This window comes from Podarcis bocagei (assembly GCF_964188305.1).
Source record: "Podarcis bocagei genome assembly, chromosome: 12".
In the NCBI taxonomy this organism is placed as follows: domain Eukaryota; kingdom Metazoa; phylum Chordata; class Lepidosauria; order Squamata; family Lacertidae; genus Podarcis; species Podarcis bocagei.
In genome coordinates, this window is record NC_138137.1 from 11,345,036 (window position 1) to 11,363,443 (window position 18,408).

The 18,408-nt window shown below is 45.1% G+C and overlaps 1 protein-coding gene across 1 annotated transcript; it reads right to left on the reverse strand.

Moving 5' to 3' along the window:
• Window positions 1-1,098: 1,098 nt before the first annotated feature.
• On the reverse strand, window positions 1,099-17,863 carry CRTAP (cartilage associated protein). The gene is made up of 7 exons (XM_081164781.1): window positions 17,206-17,863; window positions 15,282-15,431; window positions 13,249-13,420; window positions 11,040-11,168; window positions 10,045-10,190; window positions 8,330-8,413; window positions 1,099-3,119 (listed from the first exon to the last, which is right to left on the reverse strand). Exons 1-7 carry the CDS (start codon window positions 17,725-17,727, stop codon window positions 3,063-3,065), a joined length of 1,260 nt encoding a protein of 419 aa, XP_081020907.1. The 5' UTR covers window positions 17,728-17,863; the 3' UTR covers window positions 1,099-3,062.
• Between the last annotated feature and the right edge of the window lie 545 nt (window positions 17,864-18,408).

Sequence of the window (18,408 nt, forward strand, 5' to 3'; positions counted from 1 at the left end):
CCAGTTGTGACCGACTCTGGGGTTGTGGTGCTCATCTTGCTTTATTGGCCGAGGGAGCCGGCGTACAGCTTCCGGGTCATGTGGCCAGCATGACTAAGCCGCTTCTGGCGAACCAGAGCAGCGCACGGAAACGCCGTTTACCTTCCCGCCGGAGTGGTACCTATTTATCTGCTTGCACTTTGATGTGCTTTCGAACTGCTAGGTTGGCAGGAGCAGGGACCGAGCAACAGGAGCTCACCCCGTCGCGGGGATTCGAACCGCCGACCTTCTGATCAGCAAATTTAGTGTCCCTAAATTTAGGATAGCCAGACGCAATAGAGAACAAAGTTCCTATACCATTTATCTCAAAATTAGGAGAGGAAATTTATGCAGGTGATATTTGCATGATAAGCTACACCTTTTAATTTTTATTATTATTAAATTTGTTAGTCCTTTTATCTTGCCCAAGGCAACCCAAAGTGACTTACAGCCAATCCACCAATCAACTCCCCCCACACATAAGAGACATTAAAACCAAGGGGGGTGGGGAGGGAGAGAAATAGCATTAGGAACCTCCCACTTGCTTCCAAAAGGCCACAGATAGTTGAAGGCCAAAGGCCTGGTTATAAAGGAAAAGTCTTGCCTGGCAGCTAAATGATGGTGCCAGGTGAGCAGCCCTGGGGAAAGGATTCCACATATACCTGTTGAAATTCCTCTTCTACACAACTATTAAAGGTGCAGAATCCCAGTCCTCCTTTGTTTCTGACCACCCTACAAGCATTTCAAATATCAAAGCACAAAAACCAAAATGTTGCTTAGGCATGAGAGGTTCTGATGAAAAGTGTTAATAGCTAAGCAGCTACCGTGGTACCTCTGGTGACGAACCTAATTCGTTAGAGAGGTCCGTTCTTAACCTGAAACCATTCTTAACCCTTTAGCTAATGGGGCCTCCCACTGCCACCGCAATTCCTGTTCTCATCCTGAGGTAAAGATCTTAACCCGAGGTACTACTTCCGGGTTAGCGGAGTCTGTAACCCGAAGTGTCTGTAACCCAAGGTACCACTGTATAATGGTTGTTCAACTGGCACTAGAAAAATGAGGGGACATTTGTTTGCTGGGTTTTTGGTTTCTTTTTCTTTTCCATTTCCATAAAAAGCTGTGTACCCAGGCTTCCACTAGGATGGACTGTTAGGATTGCCAACCAGCCAGAAAAGAGGACTGGCCTGCTGCCGTGCCTTTTATAGCAGCTTGATCTGCAGAAATCAGTAGGTGATGTTTTCAGAGTTTGGAGATAAATATTATCACCTAAAAACGGCTCTACGTCAAGCTGGAGTTAAAGGCAGAGAAATAGGGGCCTGGGTGAATTTCCTATGTAGTTAAAGAAATAAAGTAAATCCACACACAATATTACAATAAATAAATGTTTGCACCATAATAATTTCGAGCATAGGTCTGTAACATGTTCCACACTGAAGCATCAATAGGGAGAGGAGTTAGATAAATGGCATTGTTTCTGTAGGGAAACCTGATAGGATAATTATTCCTAAACCCGTTGTTTGCTCTGGTGTACCAGAGTACTGAATCTAGTCCCATAGATGTAACTGATTTTCATTCCTTATTCAACAAGAATCACCACTCAAATAAATGGACAGGTATAATTAAGGCGAACCAGTCGTGCAAGTAAACAATTGTTTGCAGGACTAGATTCTAACGGAAGTTGCTCCTGCCACGATAGAGTTCAAACAACTCTTACCCATGAGGACAGATGTGTTTCTGTGCATTTGATCCATGAAAGACAGCTTGGTTCTAACTATGTTAATCTCCAGCAGCTAAAAAGAGCCAGCGTGGGATTTGTTTGTTAGTTCCCAAGCGGGGAGGAGAATGAGTTTTGATGCTGTATACATCGTGTGAGGGGTGTGAGAGAGAGATGTATACATATGGCAAGTATGTCTACGCATTCTGTCATTCTAGTCACACTCACTGCTCAGGATAAATAAGGTTAGCCACTCCTGGTTTAAACACAGTATGGTCACAATCTTGTTTTCTCCAGGGATCTCACTAAGTTGATTTAACTACTTCAAAGTACGTGCTTTCAGCTGAAGGGCGATTTGAGACTTCATAAACCATGGTTAATCTCAATCTCTAGCCGCGGTGCTCTCATGGTTTATCACAAACCATGGTTTATGAAGCTGGGAGTGTGTATCAGGTGATGTTCTTCTCCCTCCCTAGCTCCCCCCTCCTTTTGTTGCATGCTGACTGTAGAACAAAGACCTGAATTGTATTAAACCAGGATTCCATATTACAGTGGTACCTCGGTTTACAAACTTAATAGGTTCCGGAAGTCCATTCTTAAACCGAAACTGTTCTTAAACCGAGGCGCGCTTTCTCTAATGAGGCCTCCTGCTGCTGGTACCCTTCCACCGTTCGGATTCCATTCTTAGACCAAGGTCAAGTTCTCAAACCAAGACACTTTCTGGTTTTGCAGAGTTTGTAAACCAAATCGTTCTTAAACCAGACTGTTCTTAAACCAAGGTACCACTGTATCTTCTAATTCAGGCTGAATGTCAATCAACAAACCAGAATAAGCCACCGTGTGATGGAAGCAGTGGAGGGGTGATTGAGGAGGGCCTAGTTTATGGAAAGCCATGGTTTGACTGAGGTTATGAAGGGGTCCACTGTGTCAATTTGTCAGAATAAAAAAATAAAAATGCTACGTGCAAAACAACATAGCATCCTTTCAATGCTACTCCTTTCTCGTATTATTCGATTATATTCTATTAAAATAATGTTTGTGCTTCATCCAAGCTGTGATGAATTTGCTGAGCTAAATGAACAGAGGGGATCTTTGTGATAGCTCAAAAATAGCAACAATATTTTTTAAAAAAATAATGTTAAAGATGAAGGGGATGCAGGTGCACAACATGACGGAAAACTCACAGGAGGATGCAAGTGGCAGAAGAGCAAGCTTAGGAAATATCTGAGGTATTTTTAAACTCCTGAGTAAAGGTGACACATGGAGATATGAAGGAACAAGGGTGAGCAGTCACTTCTTAAATCTCTTTTGCCTTTTCAGTTGTTAAGAGTCACTGTATTCTGCCATCCACTTCCAAGAGTTCATCAAGGAATTCTACTACTTCACCCTAGAAGAGATTACAACAGAGGATAGGTTAATTCTGTGCCGTGCAAACCTATAGGGAGAATTTCTTTTTTTTACAAGTATCAGGTAGAGTTGAAAATGTAGCCCGCTAAGCCTAGTTCAACCAGAGAGAAGATTCTCCTGATGAATAGCTCATTAGCTTCTGATGATGGACCTGAGCGGATAATATTTTCCCAACCTTTAGGAAAGAATGAATAAATAAAATTAATAAAATAACTTCCAAGATGGCGTGACTGACAGCTGGTCTTTGCGGTGGATATGCCCTTTTACAATAGCCTACTGCTGAAAACAGAATTGCAGCTAATTCCTGGGAAGCCGCAGACACAAAATACAGGATTATCCCGGCTTCCCATTGGAATCACTGGAATGCCAAGAGTGAGCAAAAAGGGCAATATTTGCATCTGTAATATAGACAGATACATAGATATAACTGTTCACATTTTGATTTATTTTATACCTGCAATTGCTTTTAATTGTTGCATATCTGGAACTGTTTTAACACATTTTTTGTTTTATGGTTGTAGCTGTTTTGTTTGTTTTATAATTGAATATGCTATAGTTGTAACCCACTCTAGTAAAGGGCAGCTAACAGTCTAATAAATAAAATGTTCACTCATTCATTCAATTTATAGGCCACTTCATATAAAAAGATCTCTAAGCAGTTTATAAAGTAAAAACCATACAATCCCATGGCTGAATGAAATACGAATGATCAATATCACAATAAGATGGATTGGGTGACATGCTATTGCTCCTTTCACCACAAGCTTGATGGGCCTTTGGTAAAAGTGCGAAATGGTCTCAACAGCTTCTGGAAGGACAACTGTTTGCTTTGTGTTCAGCTAACTTGAAACCTTTTAAGAAGTTAGGTCAATAAATATTCTCATTGCAAAATATTATTTACCAAAATTAAGCCATTTGCTGTAACAGAAACGCTGCAGGCATGCATAAATATTTGTGGAAGGAGAGATTACTGTGAAAATAATGAAGCTTTTTTTCAAACTAGTGAAAATAAGCACTCATGTTCTCATTCGGCAACTTTGATTTGTTTTTCCTCCCAGCACGGAAGCATGTGCAAAGGTAAAAACAATCGCTTGTTTTTCTGCACGCCTTCAGGAATTCTACAGGAATTCCTCATAAGATGCTCTTACAACTCTGTACCTGTAATGCAGTTTTTCCTGGTGCGACTGATTAGGAGAACCAGCGTTCCAGTCGAACCAATAATCGGTTTGCTACATTCTTAGCAATGTAAGCACTAATGCAAAAAATCAGAGAAGAACAACCCACTGACACTGGCATATCGCATGTTGTGGTCCGGTCAAATCAGGATGATACAGATAGGAGGGTTTGCTGAGGACCCGAAATGCGGGGCAGCTTGATAGTGAGGATCCTGAGTGGGGGGACCTCTCTCGCTTCACCTGTCTCTGCAACGAGAGCCACAAGCCCTGCCTCCCACTTCCTAGCTCTGCCACCTAACCTGGCGTCATCAGACATTGGGAACAGCTCTGCCTCTCTGGCCCTGCCAGCTTCTGGCCCTTGTCAGCTAAACCCAGGAAGTGCCAAAGGAGAACAGAAGGCTCTGCCTGCTAGGCGTAGTAAGAGAATGCAGAAAGTTGAGGCTACCCCTTTACTATATATAGAATAACAAGTGTGTGCGTCAGTCGGATCCATGTCTAAAGCATTGGGAGTTTGATCACCTGCCTTTGCTGTAGTTGTACCTGGAAGGATTCTGTGTATTGCCTGCAGTGTATATGATTTGCATATCTTTCATAGCAATCTAAACATTAAAGCCTTTCGAAAGAATCCTCCTTTGAGTCTTTGTTCTCCAGCAAATGCAAGCACTGCTAGACAACCCTGTTTTTTCCTCTTTTCCCTGTAACGTTTAAGTACAGTTAGCTGTGTCATTTCCTCATATTTTCTTGACTGCAGCAGCTATTAATATACGGAAGCAGGGAAACGCATTATGTGACAATGTAAAAACATAGGCAATCCTGCCAAAACTTTACGGAGAGGAGGTCCTGAATTCAAGGGCAGGCCTGTGTCAAGTGTAAGGTCTAGTCCTGCCCTCAGAAATTAAAAGTTTTCCAACAAAAATACTTTGGGATCTGTTGTTTTGTAAAACAGTTTCTCTGCTCCATATATTTTCACAGATATACAGGGTGAGTCCTTTAAGAGATACAGTAGATACAGAGTACAGTGGTCCCTCGGGTTAAGTCTTAATTCGTTCCGGAGGTCCGTTCGTAACCTGAAACTGTTCTTAACCTGAAGCACCACTTTAGCTAATGGGGACTCCTGCTGCTGCCGCGCCGCCGGAGCACGATTTCTGTTCTCATCCTGAAGCAAAGTTCTTAACCCGAGGTACTATTTCTGGGTTAGCGGAGTCTGTAACCTGAAGCGTATGTAACCTGAGGTACCACTGTACACATGTTCCACGGGGCCTCTTTTAAAAGACTCACCCTGTATATTCTGGACCACAGACAGTATCTAGATGAAAATGCTACTTTTGATTCATTGATATGGTAGTAGAATCAATCCCACTCCCTCATTAAAGGATGAGAATTTGCCATCATTTTCCCATTAGCACTTTCAGGATGACGCAACACCACCCCTCTCTTGGGAATGCAAAATGGAAACTGAGTAAGTAATTTGCAACGAGCCAGCAAATACTTCACAAGTATCGACTGCAGAAAAACAGCAAAGCCAAATTTGCTTGGTACTGATTGGCCAGCCGTTTATATCAATCACAAAGTCATTTCACCCACTCAGAGCAGCTGCAATGCTACACTGTGCAAGTAACAGTGCAGGAACGCAAAGGGAAGAACACACACTACAAACCAAAAGCACACTGGTCAGTTAACCTTCGGCATGGGGTGGTGGACAGCATTGGTTCTGGACACTCTAAGTGTGCCATTACAGGAACAGAAAGTACCCTGGAGCAAAAAATACTGGGCCTGTTCCCAATGTAGATGGCTGATGGGCGGACAACGACGACACAGTAGTCCAGGATGATGTGCAGGTCCCTATTCACAGAGAGTGGATGCACATCACTGATGTGTGTGGTGGTGGTGAAGAGAGTGTCTGCTGATAGTGATTCTCTTGCTGGTGGTAGTTGGTATATGGCCCTGAATTGACAGGTTCTGGGAGCAGAAATGGGCCAGCCATCTACGCCCCCCAGCACCACCGCATCTTCTACCTGGGCAGCAGGGCTTCAACTGCAGTAGCGGCTATGCCACTCCAGGCTGGCCCTGGGGTGGGTTAGAATTGTTCAAACACAACCAGGTAAGTGGTATTTATGAGCCTAGATCATGGGTAGGCAAACTGAGGCCCGGGGGCCAGATTTGGCCCAATTGCCTTTTAAATCCGGCCTGCGGATGATCCGGGAATCAGCATGTTTTCACATGAGTAGAATGTATCTGTAGTGGTTGGGAGTTACTCGTGCGTAATCCTGGCCCGTTTGAGCATTGGATTGCCTGGTTAAACCCTCCGGACTGCACAGCCCATCTCAGCGTGGCTGCCCTTAGTCACTCGTAGAATCTGTCTGTGGGCGTTTCTTAAAGCGCTGCCAACATAAGAGCTGTTTGACGCCCAAGCGTCTCCGCCTCTCACTGCGCGGGAGTCTCCTGCGCAGGGTGGGCGTGGGCAGCGGGGTGCTTGGGCTCTCCTCGCTAACTTCCAACGAAGAGTCCTGGAGCCCCTGCACCTCCCTGTCCCGTTGCTCTCCTGGATCCCTGGTGTTACACTCATTCTCTTCCCCTTCGTCCCGGCTGAGTCTCCCTCTGGCGCTTGGACCTTCCCCTGCAGAATCTGAGACCCTCTCCTTCTCCCGTGCCTCTGATGTCAGTTCCCTGACAGTATCCTTTTATTTAAAATGCATCTCTGGGTTATTTGAGCCGGCCTTGTGTTTTTACATGAGCAGAATGTGTGCTTTTATTTAAAATTCAACTCTGGGTTATTTGTGGGGCATAGGATTCATTATTATTTTTTCAAAATATAGTCCGGCCCCCCACAAGATTTGAGGGACAGGGGACCGGCCCCCTGCTGGAAAAGTTTGCTGTCCCCTGGCCTAGACTATGCCTCAGTTCCTCTTCTCACAGGCACTGCTACCAAGCTGTTGAAAAACCCCACACTCCGTTGCCAACCTGAGTGCATGTGGAAATTGCTTTTCTTACACCAGACCTGAAACTCTGATTGCTTCCACCTACTCCCCAAAATGCCAAAAATACTATGCAAATCAGGACGAATGCGAAATTTTAGCTAAATGACAACTGCGCTAGCATTTTAGTGAAGCGAGTGCTACAGAAACAAAGATGAAAGTCCGTGTCTCACAGGGATCCCTTATAGGAATGCTGAGAACCAGTTAGGATAGGGCCCCCTGGCATGCCATGAGATGCTGCAAACATGGCCCTATAGACCGAAACTGTCCTTGCTGATTCATCTCATCGTAGAGCCACTGAGGAGGCTAATGGAGAGGGAGAATTAGATGACAGGGAGTCTGGTTCCATTGCCACGGCAACAGAGACATTTCCTCCTCTGCTAGGATGCCTGGATAACTCAGGTGGGGAGGGGAGCCTCACAAGCCTATAACCAGCTGTTCATAAGCCAGCCAGGCACAGGCGAATTTTCCCTTATCTGTAGATACAACAAAAGTGTCACACGCTTAGTTTCTGCAAGTCAGGCTGCTTTTGTCAGGTCCCAGGTCGCAAGGTGGTTAGATTGGTGTCAACTAGCGCCAGGGTTTTTTCAATACTGGCCCCGACTTGGTGGAACGCTCTGTCACAAGAGACAAGGGCCCTGCGGGACTTGACATCTTTCCACAGGGCCTGCAAGACAGAGCTGTTCCCCCTGGCCATTGGTTCGGACTCAGTCCGACCCTTATGTTTCCCTCCCCCTTATGGTTTTGATCTATGAGCTACTTTTAAAATGAGACTGCATTTTAAATTGCATTTTAACCTGTATTTTAAATTGGTTTGTTTTTCCCCCCTATTATGTTTTTACTGTAATTTTACTGGTGTTAGCTGCCCTGGCTCTGGCTGGGGAGGGCGGGGGTATTAATAATTTTATTATTATTATTATTATTATGCAAAAGAAACTAAAAAAAAGACAGCCTTACTAACACATTACAACTGGCCTGAAATATCCTTAAACCGCCATTAACTTTTACTTAAGACAATGGTATTGCGCTACTCGACTTACTTCATCATCATCCATCACGTGTTCTTTAGCAAATTCATACATTTCCCTCTGAAGTGTTGTTATGTTGTAATACCGAACAGCTTCCTAGAAAAAGAAGGGCAAAATTCCACGTCACATTAACAGCAGAACAGTGCCTAAAAGCTCCTTTTTAGCACAGCCTCATGCATTGCATGGAAGAAACGTTTCTTACAGAGTCATAGAACCATAAGAGTTGGAAAGGACCACGAGGGTCATCTAGTCCAATCCCCTGCAATGCAGGAATCTTTTTGCCCAACGTGGGGCTTGAACCCACGACTCTGGGAATAAGAATTTCATGCTCTACCAACTGAGCTATCTTTTCCCAGCACATATAGTACCCTCGATGACTATCCCAGAGAAGGCTCTACAATTTTGGGGCTAGCCTGGTTTCCCCTCACGTGATCCGTACGGGAGGCATGTTCACAACCCGCAGCGTTCGCAACCCGCAGCGCTGCATTAGCACACGTGTGGGTCGCGATTTAGTGCTTCTGCACATGTATGAGCGCCGAAACCCGGAAGTAACCCGTACAGTGGTACCTCGGGTTAAGAACTTAATTTGTTCCAGAGGTCCGTTCTTAACCTGAAACTGTTCTTAACCTGAGGTACCACTTTAGCTAATGGGGCCTCCCACTGCTGCCGCGCCACCGCTGCGTGATTTCTGTTCTCACCCTGAAGCAAAGTTCTTAACCCGAGGTACTATTTCTGGGTTAGCGGAGTCTGTAACCTGAAGCGTCTGTAACCTGAAGTGTTTGTAACCCGAGTGTCAGGGAACTGACATCGGAGCCAGAGGCGGAGGGAAGGCTCTCAAGTGATGCTAGAGAGGGACCCAGCAGGGAGAGAGGCAGCTCAGCAGATGGGGAAGCAAATCAGCGCAACAGAAGGGATAAAGGGGGGAAGATGGGGAAATCGGCTAGAGGGCTCCAGGACTCTTCGCTGGACACCAGCGGGGAGAGCACGGGTCCTCCGCTACCCACACCCTCCCTGCGCAGAAGACTTCCGTGCAGGGAGAGTAGGAGGAGACTTGGCGTCAAACAGCTTTTATGCTGGAAAAGGTTTAAGAAACGCCCACTGACGGATTCTGCTAGCGACTGAGGCAGCCACGAAGTGAAGGGCTGTCCAGACAGATAAGGTTTAACAAGCCAACTTAGCCAGGAGTGGCGGCAACTTACGCACGAGCAACCCCTATATTCATCACACCGAGGTACCACTGTACTTCTGGGTTCGGCGCGGTGCGCAACCCGAAATCGCGCAACCAGAAGTGTCTGTAACCTGAGGTGTGACTGTACCTCTTTTCAGCAAGACAGCGTTTTGCTGGCCTTTTCTACAGGAAAAGCCAGTAGGGAGCTTGGTGGCTTGAATACTCCAAGGCACCTCAATTTCAAGCAGTCAAGGAAGCTCCTCACCAGCCCCTTCTCTAAGAAAGCTGGCAGGGAGCATGTTGGGCACCCTTGCCTCTTGAGCAGCTACAGAAGCAATTTGGTCAACCATGAAGCTGGAAGGCATTCTCACGCAACTACTGGGACAGACCCCACCCACCCACACAGCTTCAAAGTCGGAAGGAAGGTTGGTTGCTCCTCATAAAGGCAATGGCACACCTCCCATGGCAAGCGTAAAGACTGAACATGTTGAAGCATATCTATCGAAAAGGCTGCAAGGCTGAATACACCGACTGCGACCGGCTCAACAATTCAACTTACAGGTCTAGGCTGGAAGTCTTCATCTGTGAGTCCCCATTTGTCTTTATGGTACTGATAATAGACTAGATTCTGTTTCATCACTCCGTCCGTCTGGTCAAAGAGCAGGTAGCTAACAACGCACGAGGCGGCATTTCTCAGATCGTTCACTGAATGAAGATTAAACAAAAGAGTCAGCTTCTCAGGAGACCGTTAGGAAACAGCTGTTGCTTCTTGCAATCTGAGCGTGCAATATTTCTTAATTCATAAAATCTATACGCTTGGCGAGCCTCAAAATCAGAATGCAAGGATTTGTCTTCCTTTCCCTTCTTTCTTGAGTATGCAGATAGAGATAGTGGTAAACTATTTTCTCAGAAAGCGTTAATTCCCATTCTTTGTGTATTATGTGTGCCAGAAATGGGGAAAAAGAGCCTTTCTGCTTCCAGTTTTGCAAATCTAAAAATAATTAGCAAAGCCAGGACTTGGTGAGGACTTTCAAGGTCCTGTGCAGATGCTGGACACCTATTTTAAATATATTATAATGATGCTAAGAAGCAGCTTTGCTAGCACAGCTTTTCTTCTCAAGTGAAGAAAAACGTTTTAAATAAGTGAAATGGGCATACAGTGGTGCCTCGCAAGACGAAAAGAATCCGTTCTGTGATTCTCTTCGTCTAGCGTTTTTTTCGTCTTGCGAAGCAAGCCCATTGACGGATTTAGCGGATTAGCGCTATTAGCGGCTTTTAGCGGCTTATCTGCTGATCGGATCAGCTGATAAGCGGCTTAGCGGCTTAGAAAAAGGGGGGGAGGGAAAAAACGAGCAGGAACTCGCAAGACATTGTCGTCTTGCGAAGCAAGCCCATAGGAAATTCGTTTTGCGAAGCACCTCCAAAACAGAAAACTCTTTCGTCTAGCAAGTTTTCCGTCTTGCGAGGCATTCGTCTTGCGGGGCACCACTGTATATGTTTTTTAAAAGATAGAACCAAGCCCAATTTCAGGAGAGCGCAAAACCTCTTACTTACGTTTATAATAGGCAAACTGCAAGTAGTGATACATAGTTGCTACAAATTTCTCCACAACATAGCCTCCTACGACTGGCGTGAGATCAATTTCGCACTTCAGTTTGCACTCCAGAACTTCAATGTAGTGATCTGAAGAAGAATGCACACACGTTCTGAGCATTACACAGTTGTTTCTTTAATTCAGTTTAGCAGCCGGCAGTCCTGCTGTAGAAATCTGTGCGCTGAATTTCAAAAGTGTTCTGCTACTTTAGCTCCAAGATCAATGCGTACGTTTTTCAGCATGCAGGAAGAAACCTCTAACAGATAACTATTTTATAATAAAAAGTTGCATACTGTTCCCAGTAAAATTTTCACTTGATTGTAGTGCCACCTACAGTAATTGCTAATTTATTGCTAAATCCTGATATTAACATCTTGGAGTTCCATGGCTTTGTTTACTAACTGGGGTGGGAGGATAAAATAGGCTATCATTCTGTTTAGTCACAGAGAGCATTCTAAGAAGCAGCTAGGTAAAGGTAAAGGGTCCAGTTGTGGCCGACTCTGGGGTTGCAGCGCTCATCTCGCTTTATTGGCCGAGGGAACCGTCATACAGCTTCCAGGTCATGTGGCCAGCATGACTAAGCCGCTTCTGGCGTACCAGAGCAGCGCACGGAAATGCCGTTTACCTTCCCGCCGGAGTGGTACCTATTTATCTACTTGCATTTTGATGTGCTTTTGAACTGCTAGGTTGGCAGGAGCTGGGACTGAGCAACGGGAGCTCACCCCATAGCAGGAATTCAAACCCCAACCTTCTGATTGGCAAGTCCTAGGGTCTGTGGTTTAACCCACAGCACCACTCGCGTCCCTATAAAACAGCTACATGTTATCTAAAGTGTCAATGCAGGGTTGCTGCTTCTGTTTTTAAAAAAAGGAAAGTCATCTCCAGGCAAAGTAGGCAGGGGCCGCTTAAGCCTTTCTCGGTCCACTGATTGACCATCTGTATGAACCCTCATATGGCTCTTCTTCACAAAGGTTAGGCTATGTATTGAACTGTAAGGGAAAAGCCATGGGGGTACTTTAAAGAGTAGAAAATTTGGGGGGAAGGATTAAACCCATCATCACTTTCTCATTCAATCTTCCATCCTCTCTGCAGCTGCCTTTCTTTAAAAACAAAACAAAACTTATCTGCATTTGCACATACCACAACAGGGCTGGGAAATTTTGGGCTCCACAGTCTAGATCAGCCTCAGGTGCCAAATCTGACAGGTGGATGTATCCCTCTTCCATTTAAACATGGTACTGAGAAGGCAGGAAGTGGCAGGGTGGAGCAATATTTAAAGGATGGGGTAGGTGGCTTCAAAGAGCACCTTGCAGCTTTAAGACAGTACCCATGCTCCCAAGGGGAACCTGGAGACTGTCTTAGAGTGCTTTGCAAAATCACCTTTTGAAGCAGCCTCCCTACCCCTCCTTTAAGCTATCTGGCAGGCAGCAGTGAGGGTGGGAGTCTCCCCCACCACTCTGATGTTTAAGGTAGAATGGGTGGCTGTTTCAAATAGCACTTTTGCTGCACTTCTCCTTTAAGTGGGCAAGGGGCAGCAGTAATGTGGCAGTTTCAATTATATTGATCAGAAAACAATGAAAGGTTTGCTACTAATTTCAGTCAAGGACTAATTTCCCAGATTAATTTCCTGGGTGAAAAAACTTACTAAATTCAGATTTACAGACATTAAACCACTTGTGGTGTGGTCATCTGCTAGTCTTGCATGACATCACAAAATTTGTTTATCTACAGAATCGTCAGGATGAAGCAAATAAGACACAGGGCAACAAGATATGGATGTGTTAGGGGAACACCTATCAAAGAAAACAAAACATGATGATGCATTGAATATTTATTATGATGTATTATGCAGAAAGGTGATTTAATATAACTCTGAAACACACATTCTATCCATTTCCCCATAGTTTATTATTTCCCATAGTTACCCATCTATATGATCATCTGGAAAACGAGCATGTAGATTTGACACCACCTGCTATGTTATGAATTCTCTCTCTCTCACTCCCTCCTTCCACAGCAATCTCCTACTGTTTAAACACACACCTCTGACAGCTAGCATTATCAGAAAGGAAATCCACAAACAGCACATGTCAAGTAAAATTGTGTTAGGAGACCAAGGTATCCTTTAGGAACCCCTTCCCAAATGCTGGCACCCAGCTCAACACCTACCTGCTATGGACAGATAGAACTCTTTAAAATCCGTGATCTCCCGGGAGCCTTCACAGGCAGCTATGCAATCATCATAGGCTTTGTAGAAATCAGGAATTGCCAGCTCCATGTCTGTGATGGAAGTCCTCCAATTTTCTCCATTGTAGGCCTTTACTGCCCTGATAAAGAGATTCTGAGGAGACCAGGGGGGGGAAACACTGTAAGGAAGTAGCATAGGTTTGTTTGACTTGATTCAAGGCTGCATTGCTGTGTCAAAATGGACAGCAGCCCTGGATGGTTAAGTCCAGCTGAAGGCAACTATGGGGTCTCGCTCTGAGGCTGAGGGAGCCAGCGTTTGACCACAGACAACTTTCCGGGTCATGTGGCCAGCATGACTAAACTGCTTCTGGCGCAAACAGACACTGTGGCGAGTGCCAGAGCACACAGAAACACCGTTTACCTTCCCGCCACAGCGGTACCTATTTATCTACTTGCACTGGTGTGCTTTCGAACTGCTAGGTTGGCAGGAGCTGGGACAGAGCAACGGGAGCTCACCCCGTCTTGCCGATTTGAACCGCCAACCTTCCAATCAGCAAACCCAAGAGGCTCTGTGGTTTAGACCACAGCGCCCCCTCTTTCTAGTTTCATTGCCACCACCCAGTCAGAATCCTTTTTTAGCTGCATGCTGAAAGATACATTCTCTGATTCACTGTGACCCAGTTCACACATAATGCTAAGCCAACCATGGATTAGCGTGAACAAGCAAAGGTGCAGGTTTCCAGAGAGAAGACTGGGGCTGGTGCACTCCTCTTCTCGTGCTGAAACACTCTGTGGGGCTAAGCTATGGTTTGGCTTGATGTTATGTCTGAACCCAGACTCGTGGTTTGCCTCACTCCAGACAAACCGCGAGCTGTAGCCACAGTTTCTTCTTGGTTTATCATTCACGCTTTGTCTGGGGAAAACAAACCATGAGTTTGGGTTTGGAGCAACGCTAAGCCAAACCATGGTTTAACCCTGAATGGCGTGTCAGCAGCAGGACCAGAGTACAGAGCACACCGGCTGTGTGTGGTGGTGCAGAGGAAAGACTTCCTCCTACTCTATTTATTCCCCTCTTCTCTGTGAGTGGCAGCAGGATCTTAGAACTGGTGTGCGTTGTGAAGGGATGAGGCAATATGGGCAAGCTGTGTGGGGACGGGGATTGGCAATGGGGTGGCAGCAGTGGATAGGCAAGATGTGGGGTTTGAAGGAGCTGTAAGGGGATTGGGAGGGGTGAGGTGTAGAAAATTGTTGAGCAATGCAAGTAGTGGTGACAGCCCCTAGTCTATATAATAACCCAAACCCTCACAGTCTTCAATCTCCCTATTCACTCTGCCACAACTTTTTTCAGCTGTCGCTTTCCAACAGTCTCTCTTGCAGCTCCTCCCAAGATTTTAAAAGCGCTTTCGATACTTCAGTTCAAAACTATTACTTTTGCCAAAAAGGTACATGATTCTAAGTTATTTTCCCACGAATACAATACTCACACAAATAAAATGTTAAATATTTGAGCTTCCTCGGTCTGCTCATATGTAGTCATGCACAATGAATGCAAAGAGTTCCATGCGCAAATACAGTATCTAAAACATTTGTCTTTGTGAAATAGTTCAAAAAGTGGCATATTTGTAAACAGGCTGTCTATACTTTATTAAGGAGGGAAACAATCCAATCTAAAAGTCGTATTAGCACAACACTGCAACAGTGGATAAGAAGTGATGTTCTACTAAACAATTGGGCAGAGAAAGGAATATTGTGCAGAAGGAACAGAGGAATGGCTAATATGATTGGGATCCTATAAACAATGACAGACTCTACCTTACATTGGTAAAGTGCTGAGCACTGAATTCTTTAATATTTATTTCCAGGTAAGCATGGTTAAGACTGAGCTGTAAGAGGTACAGCAAGTAGAACGAAAAACTATAGGCAAAGTAAAATTAGGAGAACAAACAGACCTTAGCTTCTGGGCTGGTTTTTTTTAACAGAGCTCTTCAGGATAATAAATAGGATGGGGAACATACCTCATATGATTTCATTTCCAAATCTTTAATATGGTCCTCAGCATCAGGCATGCTTTTGTAGTATGCCATATTCCTTTTCATCATCTCATCTTCAGGATGTTTCAGGAGAAATGTGTGTGCTGCTGCAATGGCTTTTGGGAAGTTGTTTGCCTAGCCAAAAAGGATCAAGAAAAAGATACTTTTGAAACCATCACTTACATTTTATAAAGTTTTGTCCTAGAGCTTTGATTTTATGGCGTTGTTCTCAAGAAGACCGATGTCACGAGCCTAGGTGCCAACTCCTAAGGTTCGACGGTCCTTCAGTTTTCAATAAATTTAAAACGGAAAGCGTAATGCTGGTGGTCAACAAGAGGTTTAAAGACTCTCTCAAGGCAATTTTTTTTAAAAAATGTAGTATAAAAACTGACAACTGAGAAACACTGGCCTGCGAGCACTCCAATTGGAGAGCAGCCTTTACCAAAGGTGTCATGGGCTTTGAAGACACTCAAACTCAGGATGAAAAGGAGAAACGTGTTAAGAGGAAGGCATGCTTGGGTGATCAACTCTTGCCCAGAAACCTGTGGAAGGACATGTGGATCCAGAATTGGCCTCCACAGTCACTTACGGACTCACTGTTAAAACCTTGTTTATGGAAGACAATCTTACTCGGCTACGAATGATCGCCAAAGAGATGAAGTAATTGAAAACTAATAAAAAGTATTATCAACATATCTATGATGCCTTGATGATGCTTCTGAAAACGTATTATGGGAAACTTTATGGGAAACTTTGGGAAGTTTTAAAATACTGGTGTGACCATTGTTCGGGGCTTCATCTTTGTGGCAGTGGGAAGTCTTGTTGCAACAATAATGATCAGGCCTACTGACCACTGTTTTGTTTCTATCTCCTGGCTGAAGTCTCTCCCTTGTGACCCCCTGACCTGAACCTATGGGATCCAATTGTGGGGTGCTCAATAATCAGATTCTTTAAAAAAAAATTAAATCGGATTTTTTAAAATTTAAATCGGATTTTAAAATTAAAATGCTTTGGAGGAATAACCTTTCTAAAGATAGTTTTCTATTTAAGTTACATTATGGTCCAAAGGCTATTCATCAGGAAATAAGGCTTCGTTTTAAGTTTTTCATGTGTGCTAAAACTCAGTCTGAGGTGTTTTTTATTTAAAGAAAAAAACCGTTTAACCACATGAGTTAACAAACATGGATACATATGCTATAATGTTATTGTTTTAGTTAAATAAATCATTTAAATTGTTATTAAGGAAATGATTATTTTTCTCCTTCCGATAAAGTGCAGCAGAAAAGCTGCCCAAATATAAGCAGTTAACTTATGAAACCTCACCATAATTTCATAATTACCTGTCTATGTATTTCTAACTAGTACAGTGGTACCTTGGGTTAAGCACTTAATTCGTTCCGGAGGTCCGTTCTTAACCTGAAACTGTTCTTAACCTGGAGCACCACTTTAGCTAATGGGGCCTCCTGCTGCTGCCGCACCGCCGGAGCCCGATTTCTGTTCTCATCCTGAAGCAAAGTTCTTAACCTGAAGCACTATTTCTAGGTTAGCAGAGTCTGTAACCTGAAGCATCTGTAACCTGAAGCGTATGTAACCCGAGGTACCACTGAATAACCAAATCAGTAATTTTTCATGTGACTGTAGAAACGACTCTGAAAATTTTGTTGTTGTTTAGTCGTGTCCGACTCTTCGTGACCCCATGGACCAGGAAAATTTATCCTTCCAAAAATGAAAACCTTCCTCTGGTTGTTGCAAATATTAAGATTATACCAGCAGGAATGTGTCTTCCTGTTAAATCAAGTCTTACCGACTAGTGATTTCAAATCGTGATTTAAATGGGTTTGATTTCAATCGAATCCACCCTGGTTCCCACCGCCCGGGCCCCTCGCTCCGAGAAGCGGGGAGGCGCTACCTTGAAGTAGGCGAACTGCAGGAACTTGTAGGGCTCCCGCTGCTGGAACTCGGCCAGCACCTCCCGGCTGGGCTGCGACTGGCGGAAGGCCGGCAGGCCCTGCTTGCAGCGCTTGAGGCACTGCGCGCGGCGCAGCAGGTCGCCGAAGAAGCGCAGCTCCGCGAAGCCCTCGAAGCGCCCGGGCTCGCCGCCGCCGCCGCCGCCGGCCTCATAGTCCCGGGCTCGGGCCGAGCTGCAGTTGACGTGGCAGAAGGCCTCGCTGTCCCTCAGCAAGCGGTGCAGCCTCAGGCTGACCTCGAGGTAGCTGACGCTCTCGGGCCACTTCTCGGCGCCGTACTGGTCCAGGCCGTAGCGGTAGGCGGACTCCAAGGGCATCAGCTCGTCGCGGGGGAAGCTGCGGAAGCTGTAGCGCTCGAATTGCGCCCGGCAGCCCGGAGCGCGCAGGCAAAGGAGCAGCAGCAGCAGCGCCGGCGCCGCCAGAAGCAGAAGCGGCGGGCGCCGCGCGCAAACGAGGCGCCACATCTCCCTCCTTGAAGGCGCCGGACACCACGTCGCAAGAAGAAGGGGGGAAATTGGCGAAGAGGAGGAGGAGATGGCGACGCCTCTCTCTCACCAATTCGGAGGGGCCAGGCGGGGAGAGAGAGGTCTCCTCCTCCTGCCCGGCTGAGGGGCGGCGACGAGGGGCGAAGGGAAGCCGCTTCCTCAGGGAAGGGCAATATATATATATTTGGTTTTTCACATTAAAGTTTCACAATCACATATCCAACCAACATACAGCATTACAAGCAAGATTCCAAGTAATCTTCTAGACTTCCCTCCTCCCCTTCGTGGGTCTCATTGCACATCATTTCCTCCTGCGTCTTGTATAACACTCCGGATCTTTTACATCTCCGTTATATCCAATATTCACCATTAAACGACAAGGGTTATTCCAATCCTATTAATGGTTTTTGCTGTTTATGATTGTGTTTAAGATAAATGATAAATTCTCTCCCATTCCTTATCATAGCTGTCAACATTTTCCTTTTTTTAAAGGGAAATTCCCTTATCCCAAATAGGATTCCTTGCAAGAAAAGGGAAAAGTTGACAGCTATGTTCCTTATTTTTGGTCTTCCTGATTTCTGATTCTTCCAGTCATTTGTGCCATTTTGGCATAATCCATCAAGTTAATCTGCCATTCTTCTCTGGTTGGGACTTTATCTT